Below are 17649 nucleotides of genomic sequence, written 5' to 3' on the forward strand. Positions count from 1 at the left end.
CATCTCAAAGTGCTCTGTGAAAAATCTTTTATTAGATGTTCTGAGGACAGTCACTTACTGAAGTTTATATTTCCGAAGTACAGCCGTGTGAAAAGTAACTCCAAGGAAACTGTCTCTGATGGTTACAGCTCCCTCATCAATAAGCATACCAAGGTTTACGAGTGGAATGAACGTTAGCATTTCACAAATTTATGGGTAACTTCATAGATTCCAACAGATTCCTTTGTTTTTTCATCATAGTCATTCCAATCCTGTAGGAATTAAGATTTCATAGTATTAGTCACAGACGATAGATGGCAATAGTGTCTAAATCTGAATGGAATTCAAACTGAAACTAAGCCTTACTCAGAGTTTGGGTCCTAAAGATTACACAGTACTTCCTGCAGAAATGTTACCTACATTCTAATTTCTGAGAGAAGCAAGAGCACTGCCCTGAAATTAAATGAAATTCAGTATCAGTTTTTATTTTAAACTTTTTTTTTTTTTAAATGTAGTCCACAGCCTGTAGTGGACAAAATGGCAACCATGGCAGATGAAAGGATTATCTATCATTTACAATGCCCTAGTCACGTGGCTCAGCAGACAAGCAGATCTCTGCCAAGTAGGATACAGGGGAACAGATTTGACCTTGAGATTCTTGCTCACAGTCAAGGAAGATTTGCAATGCTGGAGTCATTATCCTGCGCTTTGAAGGAGTGTCTTTATCTTACTTTTTAAGATCTCTGTGCAGAGGAAAAAGTACAGATATTGTAGAGAAATCAGTTCACCACTCTGAATCACCCCAGCCACTTAGTATTGCGGGTGTTTGCTCTTTGACATTTTTGATGACTTATAAGTTGTATTTATACCTTTGTCAGCTCTTGAGATTTAAAATATGTACTTCTAAAATGAAGCTGTTAGTCATGCTGGTTATTCACAGTTGTTGTAGCTTCTCTGTCTGGTTACAACCTTCCCATACCTATATGAAAGCACAAAACTAGCCTCTTGTATGTGTAAGTTCTGTATTTTGGACTACTGTCTTAAGGAAAGAACGCTAGATAATTAGACTCACTAATGAAACTAAGACAACGTACCTTTTCTAACAAGTTTATGTCGTTAAAAGGTGTACCAGACTCTGCACCTTCAGCAGCAAACCCTGCCTGCAAACACAAACAGATTGGGAATAAGTTTGTAAGAAAAAGCTGTAGCAAGAAAATAATAAATATAATCATTGAAACGTTTAAAGAAAGTAACAGCATGTTTTTATTTTATTTCTTCTAGATTAGGTAGGAAGAATAGCCAGGCTGTTTCAAGGGTCAGTATGAAGTTGTGATCCTGTTTGTGAAGTGGGCAATTTTGACCTAAGCAACCACAATGTAAAATTAAGCCAAGACTGCTCTTCTATTTTTCCTCCTAAAAAGGTACTTGTAAGAGTTATAAATATTCTTAACCTTGAGTTTTTACATTCATCTAGCAGCATCCAAGTACTAATAACTTTAATTTGTGTTCAGAATCTGTACAGGCATGATGTGTGGAATAGCTTTGTGATAAACTCACTGCAAGAAAACAATAGAAAGAACATATGGAAAAGTTAATAGTTTTGGCTTAAACATCATCAGAATCCAAGCCACTCCAGAAAAGGAAGTGGCCTGTAGTGCATTTAGGTACTCAAGTGATTAGCAAGCCTTGAGTGAAAGGAGGATCAGTTAGCTGACTGAACAGATCAAGATACCCAAATAGTCTTTTAAAGGGGAAAGTTCATCACTGTTGCTACTGTTCCTGTTTTTAAAGAAGTGAAAGAAAAGATAGCACTAGCACGAGGAAGTAAGCAAGCATATCAGTGATGTATATAACACAAGGAAGGTGTTTTTTCTGATTTTCTGTAAACCATCTGTTATTTTAGGTCTTACAGTAATCAAGCTGTACATTAAGTTCTACTGGTTTTAAAAGTAAATTTAAAAGTCTTAACCATCTCGGTAGCATACAGGAAGGTGTCGTATACTGCCATTTCTAACTGCAGAAGTGACTGTGAACTGACAAAAAGCAAAGGTTTTCTGCAGGGGATCTGCATGAGCAGTTTTGATAAAGAAATCCCCAGACATTTAACTGTGTAGGAACATGTGAAATAAGCCACAATATTGTAAAATATTTGGGGATTTGAGTGGAAGGTTAAGCATTTGGGAGTTAAGCAGACTACAGAGTGTAGCAGACATGACAAAAGGAGAGCTATCTGCAAGGTGCGGTGTGAATACATCCTTTATATAATTATCAGAAGCCCATCTCAAGGGAATTGCTATGGGTTAGGAGGAAGATCAGCATCAAGGGACAAAAATGCAGAGCTGCAGTACAGAACAAAGACTAGGCAAGTAAAAGAAACCCAGTTTTTCTGCCTGAAGATATCCACCAGCACTCCAAGGAGCAAGAAGCAATGTGACTGGAATTACAGGCTCCTGTACCGGACACCCTCAGGGGGACTTGCATTCTTACAGCTTTGGTGTCAGGGCAGACCCATTTAATCTTTGCTGAAGGGACCTGAGAAATGCAGTGACTCGTCTGCCCCCTGCTGACTGGAGAAGGACCAGCAGTTAAAGCATCAACACTGAAGAAGCAAAAATTGCTCTGTTGACTTTAAAACACAAGGTACTGTCACACTTTTTTTTTTTTTCTTTTTAAGCAATGTAACTATTATTTTTGGCACAAAGCAAAGAAGCTGAAAGAGATTTAAGAGAAATTTTATAAAACTTATGTTTTTTAGTTGAAGCGTTCAACTGAGGGACAGGAAGAGGAAAGTAGCTAAACTATCCTTAAGTAAAACCAATAATTATGTATCAGATTCACAGTAGATGTATCTATGTAAGCATGTTAAAAAGAAAGAAAAGGAACTGTAAAAAAAAATGTCCTTGCCCATTATTAGAAGTACCTTGTTTGAATATGTTGTTCAAAGTAGATAGAAGAAGAGGTTTCAAGTCAGAGAATCAAAGGATACTCTCTCTTTAGACTCATTTTATTTTTTTAGGAAAACTACTACTAGTTTGAATAAGAAACACAAGTATTAAGGCAGTCTAAATTGACTTCACATGTGGTTGTATTACGTTCACATATATGTGTGTATATATATACAAATGCTAATGCCAGTCCTGTTTAGTGCTACTCAAGAGCCAATCCTAGGGCTGCAGAGAAGTGAGGCTGGCTTTGATCATGCGAAATACAAAGCAGTTTATAAAACTGTAAGGAACTGTAGAGTCTGTTTACCTGCTCAGCGATTTAAGTGTACTCTCTAGCAGAGTGCACAGACCAAGCTTTGAGAATATTACTTTAAAAGCTTTATTACAGCTGTGAAGTCTTTGTTCCACAGATAAAAGTAAATTGACAGAACACAGATCTGTAAGCATCTCCTGCATCTGTAGACTTTCCATAGATTTTACTCGAAGTGCAAGTTCCTAGGTCTGGCTGCAAAGCTTTCAAAAAGAGATAAGCTAAGAACCTTTCTGTTCCTCAAAGGGAAACAAACAAGCAAAAAATGGAAAATGAAGACCTCCTCCTGCAGCACAATGCAGTGATGATTTCATTTATACCTAATCCCCCTGTACTATCAGCTTTTTTGTTCTGTTTGTTAGGATAGTGTCACAGTCTGAGGGAAGGATAAAAGAGGTTTATATTTGTCAGTCTATTTACACCTAATCCGACCGGAATAATAGGTTAAATATAGCAGGGAGTTAGCTTGCATACAGCATGACCATGCACAAGCAAGTGAATCACTGAGGACTGGTTTGGCCACAAAGATCTCCTTTAACTAAACCCTGAGATGTGCTTTGCAACAGCCTTCAACTGCCATCTTCAGTTTTGGTATGAACAAGTTTCCAATAGAAAAATGCCAATACTCAATACTCAACTACAGGTTTGGTGACTTCAAATCTCAAATAAAATTTATTTAGAGGCCATATACTGAAAACTGTTCATAACTGGAACTTTGTTTACTCTTTGTAACATACCAATAACCAAAGAGGAGCTCTCCTGAAAGTGACTAGCTAACTGTGCACTCCTGTGATGCCCATTTGGAAAGACTCCCTTTTGTAACGCTCCCAGAGCAATGAAGACCTTTCAGATCAGTTCAGATGATCAGTGATGAGTTACCTATAAGGCAATTTGAATACCACTCCAAGGGGAGTTTAATTTTAGATTTAGATGCTTTTTTTTTTAGTCACTGGAAGCCAAGTACAAAAAAATTCCACAGTTGTTCATGTTAGCTGTTTGTGGGGTTTTTTTTGGAGATGAATAAACTAAAAGAACTGCAGAGAGGAAGGAAAACTGGGGAGGTTCAGGACATTTCAGGAAGAGCAGCAGTGTTTCTAACAGTGTATTTTTTAGAGGCTGTAAGTGGTCTTAAAACTGAGAAACAAATCATGAATAAGAACTCACCTGTGGCTGAAAGTCAACTGGTTCCAGACCTCGGCATTCAAACTCCACTATTGTCTTGAACTTCTCACTGTCTTCAGCCTGTAGTTGAGTCAGAATACCATTAATTTTCAGCTAAAAAAGTTTTCAGAGAAAGACAGTGACAAGTATTAGTCTAGTAATGAACTGCTTTTAAACTGCGGCACTGTCAACTCTGATGTTCCAAGTGACAGCAAAATCCTAGGGCTTGCTAATGGTTTGCAATTAACTACAATTTCTTAATCTGCCACAAGGAAGCCTTCAAATATGGACACTACGTAATTGTCTGTGATTTGAGTGGTACAGTTTTGTGTTTTGCTTATGAAACGCATCATGGATTATTCTATATTTGACACTTAAGTAGAAGGGGTAAATAATTACCAAGCTACTGTTAACTGCATATTTTTTTTCTTAGACTGTGTGCAGGAGTCTAAAACAGACAATTTTATATCAGGTGAACATCTCTACCTTCTGTGTTCTTAAAAGCGGAATGCAATGATACAGCAAAAACTCAAAATACTATTAATATTTATCTTTCACTTAATATATAAAAGAGAAAACAAACTTACATTGTAAGGTTTGATCGTCTGACTTAAAATATCTATAAAGAAGAGATACCAGAAGTGTAACAGTGAGTGACATTATGTCTTCAGAGTTGTGCACAAACCAAGTACCAGCTTCTTCTCCCTTCTTAAAAATTTCCTTATAAAAAGTAATAGAAACAAAGTAACCAAACAGTTCTTAGAGTTGTCCATGAAAAAGTAGAATTTACTTTTTCCTCACTTCTCCTGGGAAGTTTATTTTGCATTGGTAGGGTATCAAAATGGCATAAAGTAAAAGAAATTGTAATGTATGCTTTTGTAAAATGACATAAAGGGTACAAGTTTTGTTCATGCAGAAACCCAAGCTCCCCAGAAGGTCTGAGAGCCCATCAACTGCAAGACCAAGACCATAGGTCACTATTGTACAGTTTTTTGTCTACCTATCCCTAGCTCCACCCCCAAAGCTGCCTTTGTAGAAATTGTATATAGGGCACAGAGTAGCAAAGAGCCTGCAGGTAACTCTCAAAACTGTTTTGTGCATTTCATGTGAATTTTAACTAGTAGTGTAGTACATCCTATTATTTTTCTAACATGTTTCCTTTCATGCTATCATCATATGTACTTATGTATCTTTATAATGCTGCACTTCAATCCCAGTAGACAGAAAAAACGAATTAGAGAAGGTTGAAATGGACAGAATGCAATGGAAAAAATAGATGTGAGGGCCCAACCTACTTGACCATCTGTAGCTAGCATCTCTTTAAATCAAAGTAGAATCTCAAAAGGAAGAAGGAATAGTAATCCAGCCATTTGCAAACAGCACCAGTTTTCAAGCTAAAAAGAGACTTTGATTTCAGGACCTACTTAACAAAAACTGACATGTGGTATTAGAAGTCTATAGTTGTGATAAGCAGCAGGTCTCAGTATCATTCCTTATATTTATTTTAAAATATTTATCTAGGAGGCTAAGACTTAGAATCCAGTGGGATTATTTTCTTTGGGAAGGTGAAGTGTATATACCTTTCTTTTTACTGCTCCTCATAAGAACAGGACGTTATGCAGTGAGACTGAAAGGCAAAAAGCTTATTGTGTAACAGGTAAAATGCATTTGCACTCAAGGGTATAGCTGGAAACAGGCTTACTTCTGTGTGAAGACAAGCACGTACTGGGTAGGAAATACCTCTCCGATAATGAAAATGTGGTTTATTTAGGGATATAATCCCTGTAACCTCCCAACCTGCTCCTGCCTAGGACATTCCAAGGCTGGACAGATACTACCTCCATAAATGTTTCTGCCCCTTTTTTTCATAAAGAACAAGAAGTGCTTCATCTCTCTCCTGTCACTTCTTAGGAAAAACAAAAGTAGCACTAATATTTAACGTTATCGATTAAGATTATTTGTTATATTGTAGTTTTAGCAATATGCTGCAAAATTGTTCCTACTATCCCACCATGTGGACCTAACTTCATTTTTTTTGTTGATGACCAGCTGACCTTCCTATGGCCTTCATGACCATGCCAGCAAGTGTGTGCCTGCTTTCAGGTCAAATGTCAGCGTACTTGGAAAAAAACAGCACACCTATCATGCAAAAATTGGGACTAAAAAACAAACTTAGAGAAAAAATATGAAGTGAATGTTTCTTAAATTTCTAAGCACGTACCAATGGAGTTCTCCCTGGAGCACAGCTTGCATTTCTGCACCATAGTGGCGCTTCCTCTGCCTCCTTTCAGGGGAGCGCTGTCCTACAAACCATGACAATGGAGACAACCATTTTTAATCGCATTCTAGCTGAGCCACAAGAAGCCTTGGCAAAGGTGAAATAGGTGGTTTTTTTTTGTTTTGTTTTTACAAAAATGGTCTCAACGTTTTAAAAATACTGCACTGAGAAGGCGTTTTTAAACTAAAGAGACATGTAATTCAGAAAGCTGTGATTATCAAGGAACAATTCTGTTCCAGCTTTAAAATCCTGAATAATGATAGTTATGTTCTGTCCATATAAATAGGCATGTTTGATTAACTCAAAATGCATTCTTAACATTTAGTGTACAACAAAGATGAGTATTCCTTCCTAATAACAAAACTTTCTCCTATCCATGACAAATTTTATTCTGCTTTTTCAGTTTCCAAATGCTCATTTGACATGCTTAACTCCCCTTAAATAATCTAAACTTCTCCATAAACATTCCATCAGCATCAGAGAAATGTTCTACAGGCACAGGTTTACTCTAATATCACTTCAAAATATGTTATCAATTGATATTTCTACAGAAAGGAGGCTTTTCAAAGCAGACTGTCACCATTCTAATAGCATATTTAAATTAAATCTCCAATTATTTTTGAATATGAAATACGACAGCATTTCCTGGATGTGTACAGCTACTATTTACTATTTTTTCTAAAATGCAGATTGTCACATCTAATACTAATGTCCACTGCATGTGAGAGGCAGGTTTGTTTCCTCATTTTTGTTCTGAAGCAGGTTGTAAGAGGGAAACGTACCATCAATCGCAGATACTGCCATTTTTCAGAAACTTCTCCGCAGTTCCCACATTTCAGCTGAAAAACAAAAACCAGAATGCAAAGCTGCCAGTAAGTAGGGAGTCAGAAGCTGAAGAAGCTGGTGTGAAGCCTCAAGACTCAAAGCCCCCCATTTGGCGGCTGAGAGGAACCCGAGGTGGGTGTCAGCTGCTGCCGACCACACAGCCCCACAGGCTGCATCAACCTCACAGGTATGCCCACAGCAGGGGTCTGTCCTTCCACACACTGGGTGCAAACCGTGGTGTAACGCACAGTCACTGAGCACAAGGTGGGAGTGGCACATCCTGCCTTTACTGCAGTTACCAGCGGTGGTTATCAGAATTATCAACCACCTCAACGATAGAGGCCCTAACGCTTCAAATTAAGGCTTTTGATTATTAAATAATTGTACTAATATACAATATCATGCATGTGTTATGAATGTACGTGTATATCTATACACTTACACCACCTTATTTGTTGCTCTTGTAGCAGCCTGCTTGCACTGTGTGGAAAAAAAAAACAAAACTTTTAAGCTCACCCCACTGAAATTGACATTTAATGCCAGACGCCCCGCTGTGTAGGCTCGCTGGCTGCGCAGCATTTAGCGACAAAAGTTTTTTTCCCTGCCCCTGAAGCCCCCGAGGCCGCCCCGCACCTTGAGGTACCAGCGGAAGTCCTCGCCCTCGGCCCGCAGGCGGGTGATGTTCTCCAGCGTGGCGCGGAGCTGCAGCCCGATCCTCTGCAAGGGGAGAGGCAGCGACAGAGGCCGTCAGCCCGGTATGGCCCTGCCCGGCCCGGCCCGGCCCCGCTGCGGCCCCTACCTACCCCCATGGCCCCGGAGGGTGCCCCGCAGCCCCCCGCCGCTCACGGGACTTGCCGCCCTGCAGCCCCCGCTGCCAGCCGACAGCTGCCCCTCACGGCGTCCCGCCTCTCGCGGGAGCCGCTGCGGGTTTAAAGCCGCTCTTGGGTGTTTTGAGTGATTTTTTTTTTTTTTCACCCTCCCCTCAGTGCCCTCAGTCAAGCTGGCGGCCGCCTCCCGGTGATCTCTGCCGGGCTGAAGCCGAAGCTGCCCTCAGCTAAGATGGCGCTCGCCGGCGTTGCCCGTCACCGCCCCGCAGGCGGGAGGCTGCGGCCGGGGAGGCGCCGGGTGCCGCCAGGAGGCCCTGCCAGCGGGGCTGGGCGGGCACGGTGTGGGGTGAGGTGGTTTTGCTTTTTCCAAGACATTTGGGCACAGTCTGATGTAGGAAGAACAGGAGGAGGTGCGAGGGTGAGGGAGGGCGCTGCTCGGCAGAGCCGGTGTGGGGAGCACCCTCAGAGCCCTGCTGGGGTTTGGGCGGCCGGAGCTGCCTCACCTGAGGGAAAGGTGAGGGAGATCCTTGGTAGAGAAGTGAAAGAGTGAGATGAATTTTAATAATTAACATAGATACACGCCCTACTTTTTTATTTTTTTTTTTTAGGAAATGGCATCTTCAGCTTTTTTGACCAGAATGCAGATTTTGCTTCAAAGTTCCTACTTTTTTAAGACAAAAAAAATCAAGCAATGTGGATTTTGGCTATAGAGGATGCACCCAGATACTTTACAGTATTGCCAGACACAGAACTAAATTCATGCCTCAGGTAAGGCTTCAATAAATAGCCCTTGAAGAATTATCAGCTATTACTAAACTAGAACTACTTCTCTAACGTTCCATATATTATGCTGGAAAAAGTCTCTAAGTTCATTTATCAGAGCAAAAGCTTGACCAGAGTTAAATTAGAGCTGCCCTGTCACAGATGAAGGTGCAAGTAAATCCTTATCACATCTTGATAAGATGCCCATTACACCAGAAATATCACCCAGAAGAAACACTCTTGAAGTTAGCACGCCTCATGTATGTCAGCTAGAAGTTTTATACAAGTTTCACCATGCTTCCAAGCTCTCATCTTGCAGCAACTTTCTTCTGCCTTCAAGCTTAATTGGGAAGTTATAAACGTGACAGTTTCCCCTTACTCACCATAAGGTGGGCACCAGCAGATGTCAGACTGCCAGAGACGCAGTTCAAGTTCATATTTATAATGAAAGCCATCCACCTGCTTCATAAAGTGCTTTCCAAAAATTACCACTTTCAAGTTGAGACATATGTTTGATCCTCTAAATCTGTCAAGCAGTTCTGCACAAAGGGCGTACTAGTCTAGAATTTAACTAAATACATTCCACACTTTTAATTTCAGTTTGTCTAAACTTTTAAGGGAACATGGATGGAAGTCTTGGTGCCTGGGTAGACCTTGCACGGTCTATTGTCTACTTTTGCTCTAAAGGCAGGCAGCACTCGCAGCAGGAGTTTATTATAGTTTGTGTCTTTGCTATAGCCAGTCATCATCTGCTTTAGTTTTTTTGAACAGGTGAGCTGGCTTCCCTGATTTCCAAATTGGGATAGTAACAAAAATTTATTGTCTGCTGTTGCATAGATAAAAAAAAAATGTAATACAGCTTTGTGATACAAATGAAATAACGTATCCTGAACATAGCAGGATAGTGTTAGGAAGTCAGTTTATCACCAAAGGGTTAGAAAGTCAGTTTATCACCGAAACTTAAATTAAAAATACAGATCTCACCATTTTATTACGACAGTCACTTACAGTTTGTAAAAAAAATTCTAACATACATAAAAGTTTCAGATCTGAAGAAGCAAGGAATTGAAAAAGCATCCCTCCCTCTCTCCCCCCCTCCCCCCCCTACAGACACCGTAATACAAACTTCAATTTGTTTAATTTAAATTGGCTTAATCTTGAAATGTAGTCCAATAAGACTGAAGACTAGACACTTAAGGTCCTGGACCAGGTAGTAGAATACTCTCAAGCCTTCTGGATCCCTGCAGTGCACAAGGAAAAAAAAAAAAAAAAAAAAAGACAAGTTCAAAGAGAACAGCCTTTAGACTATAGCATATTTTAGCAATATTTTTTAGAGATAGTCTTAGACATAACAGACTCATTTCATCTGGCACTGACAAAACTTACAAACCTGGAGTGCAGAATGTTTTAAGTCTTCATAGTACATTCACAGGCCAATGACAGTTCAGAGTCTGAATGTCTAACAGGCATTCTCACAGTAAGCTTAGCTGTTCGCTGAATTTGGAAGCGTGATGTCAAGTACTGACACTTGGTTCATTATGCTGCAACACACAGCACTTGTACTTTATATTGTTTCAAACTACAAGCCAGTTCCGGGTGACACAAATACCTAATAACTAGCAAGTTCTAACATAGATATCTACATGTAAAAAAAAGGCAGTAAAAAAGCAGAATACATACTTAGATTGGTTTACATCGATGAGTGAACCAATTTTTGATGTGGTAAAGGAAATGTGCTCATCACCAATTACTATTTCAAGCTCCTACAAAGCAAAAGATTACAATGTCAAATTAGTATATTGCAGTATTGATTACAGAAATAAATATTTTGATGTCAAATTACTACATTGGGCTATTAGCTACAGAAATATTTAAGCAGTGAGATGAAGGCTTTTCCGTTTTTATTACAAGGATACTGAACACATTATGTTTGTGTATCCTTAACTCTCACAATGAGACCGTGATTTAGACAGCGCCCAAGTTTTAAAATAACGTTCATTTACCTCTTTGCTAGAAAGAATGCTGACAGAAAAGCTCAGTTAGATAACACATGAGAACAGGAGCAGCAGAGAAAGCAGCCACCGACCTGCCGGCCCACCCTGTCGGGAGGAGGCCACAAAGCATCATCTTCTTTAGTGATTTCGCTGTCATCGATTATCCTCTTCAGCTCCTCCATCACGCTCTTGTGGACGTAGGCCTGGAGGCGACACCCAGCGTGAAAACCCCGTTGTATACCACCCCACCCCTCACCCGTCCCTTCCCCTCACCTCCTTCCTGATCATCACATCGTTCTTGTAGTTGCTGTTGTTGGCGTAGCGCAGTTTCCCTGCCGGGAGAAAGACACACACGTTACCCCACAGCCCCGACACTCCCGGGGGTGTCCCCCCCTTCCCTCCCTCGCCTCACCGTCGGGCCTGAACTCGAACTCGAGGAACTCGTGGCCGAACTTGCCCTTGTGCCCCACGTAGTAGCGCAGGTAGAAGTCGCTCGCCATGCTCCCGGCACGCAGCGCGGCCCCGGCGCCGCCCGAGCGCGTCATGGCGCCCGCGTCCCCCTCACCCCCCGCCCCGCGCCGCCATTGGCCGCGGGCGCCCGGCGGAGCGGCAGCTGCGCCCCCCTGCGGCAGGGCCGGCGCCTGCAGCCCTGAGGGTCCCCCCTCTCCTCCTCCTCCTCTTCCTCCTCCTCCTCGTCCTCCTCCTCCTCCTCGCCCCGCTGCCGCCATGCTCCCCAAAGCCGAGCCCAACCGTGGCGACCCCGCCATCGCCACGGCCCCCGGCGACACGAAGCGGTACAGGTGAGGGGCGCTCCCCTCACGCCGCCGCCCCAACGGTCGCTCGGCGCCGGCCCCTGTGCCGGGCGCTGCGGTACCTCAGGGCTCAGCCCCAGGGTACACGGCAGTTTTGGTGCAGAATTTACCACAGCGACGGCCCGTGCGGTAGTTTTCTGTAAAGTAGTAACCTCTAGGTGCTCTTCTGTGAGGATTAAGTACCAGGTTGGGACGCGTTTTAGGACTTTGCTGGGCTAAAACAACAGCAAAGAATTTGCCTCTTTTCTCGTTTAACTGCTATTTGCTTGGACCTACAGACACTAGTCACTAGCACACACAAAATAAAGAATAATTCACTGTAGGCTCACCAAGACTGAGGGAAAAAAAATGAGATTGAGAAGAAAGAGTATTCAAGGGTCACACTTGACGTGATCATGGACTCCTAGTGCCATTCACCCTGCAATAATAGTCAAGCATCTTCTCTGCCTCAGTTAGACTATTTTATTTTATTTTATTTTATTTTATTTTATTTTATTTTATTTTATTTTATTTTATTTTATTTTATTTTATTTTATTTTATTTTATTTGCCTCACAGATTCTACATTTTTTTCACTATGCTGCCCAGTTAATTAAATCAGAGTAATCTATTGTTTTTTATCTGTTGTTATCTAATTTTTATCTAATTTACTCACATAAATGATTCTTTCCTCTCAGTAACATGTTGTTTTTGTTGTTTGGAAATGTAATTATGTAATTAACAACAAAAACCAACAATTTGACAAAAAAGTTTTTCTGCTTTCAAGTTATTCTTCATTCTTAGCAGATCTTCGGTGACATTGTTCTAGAAAGAGGATATGATTCAGTAGTCTAGAACAATTACAGATAAAGTAGAACTCAGCTCTTCTTTGATGATTTAGATGTTTTAAGGAAAACTTACATTGCCTGTGTGATTGATTTCACAGGTATATCAAACTACAAAATGGTTTGCATGCATTACTTATTTCCGATATCAACAATGTGGAGGAAGAATTTGCAGAAGAAGAGAGTAGTGCAGAGTCTGAGATTGAAACTGATGATAACAATGACTCAGGAACAGACAGAGAAGATGACAGAGAAAATTCTGATAACAATGACTCAGGAACAGACAGCGAAGATGACAGAGAAAATTCTGATAACAAGGATGAAGAGAAAGTTAAACCTGAGGAGAGTCCCAGTGATTCAGATATGGAAGTAGAAGGGTTAGCAGTAGAAGAAGCATGGACAGAACCAACAGGAAAGAAAGAGGATGATGAAAGTACAGAGAAAATGGTATATATTTATGTTACAGATTTTAACAGTTTTGGAGTTGCAAATCCTGCCCAGCTTGGAAAGCTACCTCAGTAACCTATTCTAGAGTCCTATTTGTCAGCATACTGTTTTTCTTTAGTAGTTCAGTGCCCAGCTTTCTTGCTCAAGTTTGAGCCTATACTGCTCCTGTTCCTGGATTCACTGTTTGCTGAGTGATTTCCCTAGCATGGCAACAAATTAACAATGTTTTTATCTTCCCTCCTTCCCCCTGTTTGTTTGTTTGTTTGTTTGTTTTTCTGGATGAATTTCAGTTACTTCCCTGTCTGATCATTTGCCTGTCAGATAAAATTAAACATTTTTCTTACAAGTTGTTGCAACAATGTACAATGTGTTTTCTTCCCAGTCTGCTGCTGCCCTTTGTGTTACTGTTGGCAGTTTTTGTGACCCTGAAGATTTGCCTGGGCTAGCACACTTTCTTGAACACAGTATGTATCATTTTTCATGCTAGGCTTTCTTTTCAGTTTTGAGCTTTCACACTGATTTTGACTTTTGTATCAGTTTTGATGTAATCTTAATAGTTTTTACAAATCAAGATGTTTGTGTAATTTTTAATTGAACTCCAATTTTAATTCTGGTGTGGCTTGATGTGTCTAAAAATAGTGGCCTGATGTGAATAATAAAGTGGTTATATAGTCAAATAAACTTTAATTTTCCAATGTATGAAAATAAAAAGAATATGAGCATATGTGTAAGATACAACTCTGCTGAAATGTGTACGTTTCTGTATTTGTGATGAGTAATGATACTTAAATATCATGTGAAGGTTTTGTGAACTCTAAATAGTTTTGTTAAAATTAATCCTGTTCATTCACAGTTTTATTTTTTTTCCCCTTTTAAATCAAATGCATATTAAGGCTATGGTAATTACTCTATCAAGTCCTTCTGAAACCTTTCTTTCTTGCTAGTATCTCTAACAATTTCCTTGTATGAAACCTGTGCTAGTCACACACCCTTAAGTGCTCAGAGTAAATTTCAGCCTCTTATCTGTAATAAGAAGTTATTGACAGATAATAAGACGAATGATATCTTCAGAGTTCTGCCAGGTGTCATTAAAAAAGTGAAGACATCAGCCCATCTTTTGAAGTTAGCCATTCATCCAGGTAATGGTGGTTGCAGAGCAATGATACAGTGTGTTGTCACAGATTTTCTGTGCTTATTTTAGAGGACTGAGTTCTTCCTGTCTTGATGATCTGTAGATGGTTTCTTGATTTTTCACTGAATGGACTGAGTTAGTAATTCTTTGTTTCTTATACTTCCTTCAATTTTAGATTTGATGAATTATATTAATTTGTGTGTTTGCATGTATATCTGCTTGGGTCAGTATTTTTTTTTTTTCCTGAGTGTTATACTGGAAATGAGCTGAAGACAAACACACTTGAGTTCTGCTTATAAGACAAAAAATATTTTAAATCTTATTTCTTGTATTCCTAAATAATTATTGTCTTCCAGAGTTTGTAACTTTATTCACTACCATGAAAGGAATCAAATTCTACCATCTAAATAAGAATTTACTTGATTTTAAAGAGTTTTAATCCCTTTTTACAGAAGTTCAAACTGTGAGGCACACAGCAAAGGAGGGCTGGGCTGTGAACTACTCATAATTTCCAATCCTGTTTCTTTCATTCAGTGGTATTTCTGGGGAGTTCAAAGTATCCAGATGAGAATGGGTTTGATGTGTTCCTGAAGAAACATGGTGGCAGTGAAAATGCTTCAACTGATTGTGAGCGAACGGTTTTCTACTTTGACATCCGGCAGCAATATTTTAAAGCAGCACTTGATAGGTAACGTGGTCACACTAAATAAATCATTACTTAGATTAAAATACATTATGGCAGTGTGTATTTGTGTAAAGAAACTGAATTAGGTGTTTCTATTTCCATGTTTTGGTCAGATTTAAGTCGGAACTTCTGAACATCTTTTTAGAGGTTAATTCTTCTGAACATCTTCTTAGGGTTAATTATTTCCATTATTAATTTATTACATTTCTTAGTTCCCTAGTGAAGAAGTACTTTGAGAATCTTCTTGTGGTCTGTTCCTTTTAAATGTGGGTTTACTTAGGTTGCTGCAGAGCATTGAGTACTGTGTGATTAAGCCTTCAGATGTAAAGGTTTTCTCTATTCAGGCTAGTGTCATTGCCAGTATCTCTTGTAAGTTGGAAGTAATAATGTTTCTCTCTTTCCAGCAGGCAAAATGAAAATATTACCATTTTTCTTTCTGCTTTAGATGGGCTCAGTTTTTCATTCATCCATTAATGATCAGGGATGCAATAGACCGTGAGGTTGAAGCTATTGACAACGGTAAGAGTAATATAATCGTAATCTCTCTTTTCTTGAGATTCTCAGCCTGAAGTTCCTGAGTACAGTATTTAACCAGCGTACTTTCATATTCAATGTTACAAATTCTCATTTATGTTTAGGACTTCACTTCAGAAGTAACTTGTATTTAACATTTGGGTCAGTGGAATTTTATGATTTCCCTGAACTTCTTTGAGCCTTCCTCACATCCATACTTTAGTGGTAAAGAACACTTAGAGTCTGTCATTAAGAATGGTGAGATGTAGTGAGTGTAGAGCAGTGAGAGTAGATAGTAATATTGCAGAGATGACAGTATTCATGAAAGCAATAGTATATTCTATTAGAAAATCAGAATTACTGTTTGTTTTGAAGTAAGGCAAATTTACTCCATAGAAGCACCTCAAAAGGCATTAACGAACGAAGACAGAATTTTGGCAAACTGAAGTAACAATAGGTTAAAGATGTTCACCGAAGGAATTGTAAAAGTTTTTTTATTGAGATTTCTCAATATATGAAGAGAGGTTGAAGAGTGTCAGCTTTAAAATAAATGTTAAATCACTTTCCTTCTTGTGTTGTACATCACAGTTAGGAATACTGATAATATTAAATCTGGCCAGGTTTGACTGGAAGATATATTTGATGTCAGAATATACCTCAATTTTTTCTTTGTTAAAATTATGTTGTCCCTTTATAGGAATATTGCCTTGAAACCAATGACAATACTGTTCAAATTCTTTAACAGAGTACCAGTTAGCAAAGCCCTGTGATACAAACAGATGGGAGCTACTACTAGGAAGCCTTGCCAGACCTGGGTATCCAATGAGAAAGTTTTTCTGGGGTAAGTTCTGTTTAAATGACTGGGACAAAGGCATGCTTGCCCTACTGGGCTTAGTAGCTTGGGCTATTGAATCAAAGCTCCCTGTATCTTTTCCATCACAATAAAACTCCCTGTCATTCTGTTAACTATGGCACCTTTTTGGTAAAAGTTTTGAGTTCTTCTCCAGTCTTTTCACAACTTATCTGACTATAGATATTAACTAAAATGTATTCGTTCAAGAAAATATTGTTCTTTTGGAATGTCAAGGGGTTCCTTATAAGTAAATTAAGTAGTTAAAAATACTGATTTATTGTCCAGAGTTTCATGTGTTTATCCAGACTCTTGTTTGTAGCTGTATAAATGTGAAATGTTTTTTATTTTTTCAGGCTTGAACATTTATAATCACATTTTTTATGCTGCCTAGATTTCCATTTATTTTACTGAATTTCCGTTCTACAAAATATCTAAAAGTTAGCCCTTGAGCAGAAGAGTCCTGCCAATACAGAAACAGCTAACTGGTTGCTTTCTTAACTTTTACAGGTAATGCAGAGACATTAAAACACAAGCCAAAAAAAAGTAACATTGATATTTATACAAGGTTGAAGGATTTTTGGCAGAACTATTATTCTGCTCCTTATATGAACTTGGTTGTTCAATCTAAAGGTAATACCAGATATAAGCTTTGTATATTCCTCCTAAGTAATTTTCTGTTTTGACTTAAGCTTTTTATGACAGAATGACTCTACCGTAATTGTCTAAACTGTTTTATAAACCTTTTTGGGAATACAAGTGCTTAATGCAGTGTTGTTTATATTATTGTGTTTGAATGAAAATCAAACCAGAATGTAAGTTATCCTGAGAACTGGCATTTACATTTCTCTGATAGTTAGGAACCAGCTGAGTTCTGTATTTTAATTTTAACATATTTTACAATGAGAGAATTTTCTAGGTAAGATAATTTTTTGTTTTCTTCTGTGTGGGAATTAGTTGTTTTATCTTCTTAAAATAAATATCCTGTTTGATAGCATTAGAATGGATAGCATATTGCTAACACACTGTTTGGGTTATCTTGACGCATTCATTATCAGAAGTCATAATACAGTTAAATGCATTGGCTTAAGGTTTTATTTGTGAAAGACAGAAATGTGAATTGTAGTTCTAGTTCTTCAGCTAAAAGCATATACAAGAAGTGATCTGTATCTGAAGACAGTATCTATATAAATATACATATTTTTAGTATTATTACTTTAGATATAGAAGGGCTGTAGTATAAGAATATGCATATTAAATCTTGATACTGATTTATTAGTTTGTTTGTTTGCTTGTTCTGGTTTAT

General features: G+C 39.1%; 3 protein-coding genes across 9 annotated transcripts in view; 1 reads left to right on the plus strand and 2 right to left on the minus strand.

Moving 5' to 3' along the window:
- Positions 1 to 13: 13 nt before the first annotated feature.
- Positions 14 to 8584, minus strand: CZIB (CXXC motif containing zinc binding protein). The gene is made up of 8 exons (XM_027462930.3): positions 8302 to 8584; positions 8132 to 8215; positions 7456 to 7512; positions 6617 to 6698; positions 4983 to 5014; positions 4399 to 4476; positions 1074 to 1139; positions 14 to 251 (listed from the first exon to the last, which is right to left on the minus strand). Exons 1-8 carry the CDS (start codon positions 8305 to 8307, stop codon positions 174 to 176), a joined length of 483 nt encoding a protein of 160 aa, XP_027318731.1. The 5' UTR covers positions 8308 to 8584; the 3' UTR covers positions 14 to 173.
- The window catches only part of LOC101804476 (nardilysin), a 41134-nt gene continuing 31601 nt past the window's right edge, over positions 8117 to 17649 (plus strand). For 5 of the 7 annotated variants that reach the window (XM_072041627.1, XM_038182878.2, XM_072041629.1 and 2 more), the window contains exons 1-7: positions 11580 to 11881; positions 12818 to 13163; positions 13546 to 13627; positions 14830 to 14983; positions 15426 to 15499; positions 16239 to 16334; positions 16854 to 16976. In XM_072041627.1, coding sequence (XP_071897728.1) covers positions 11580 to 11881; positions 12818 to 13163; positions 13546 to 13627; positions 14830 to 14983; positions 15426 to 15499; positions 16239 to 16334; positions 16854 to 16976 — 1177 coding nt within the window. The other 2 variants (XM_072041631.1, XM_072041633.1) reach the window with 2 other exon arrangements.
- On the minus strand, positions 10053 to 11628 carry MAGOH (mago homolog, exon junction complex subunit). Its single transcript, XM_005027237.6, has 5 exons — positions 11494 to 11628; positions 11355 to 11413; positions 11174 to 11284; positions 10768 to 10850; positions 10053 to 10328 (listed from the first exon to the last, which is right to left on the minus strand). Exons 1-5 carry the CDS (start codon positions 11624 to 11626, stop codon positions 10229 to 10231), a joined length of 486 nt encoding a protein of 161 aa, XP_005027294.2. The 5' UTR covers positions 11627 to 11628; the 3' UTR covers positions 10053 to 10228.

This window comes from Anas platyrhynchos, chromosome 8, assembly GCF_047663525.1.
Source record: "Anas platyrhynchos isolate ZD024472 breed Pekin duck chromosome 8, IASCAAS_PekinDuck_T2T, whole genome shotgun sequence".
Classification (NCBI taxonomy): Eukaryota; Metazoa; Chordata; class Aves; order Anseriformes; family Anatidae; genus Anas; species Anas platyrhynchos.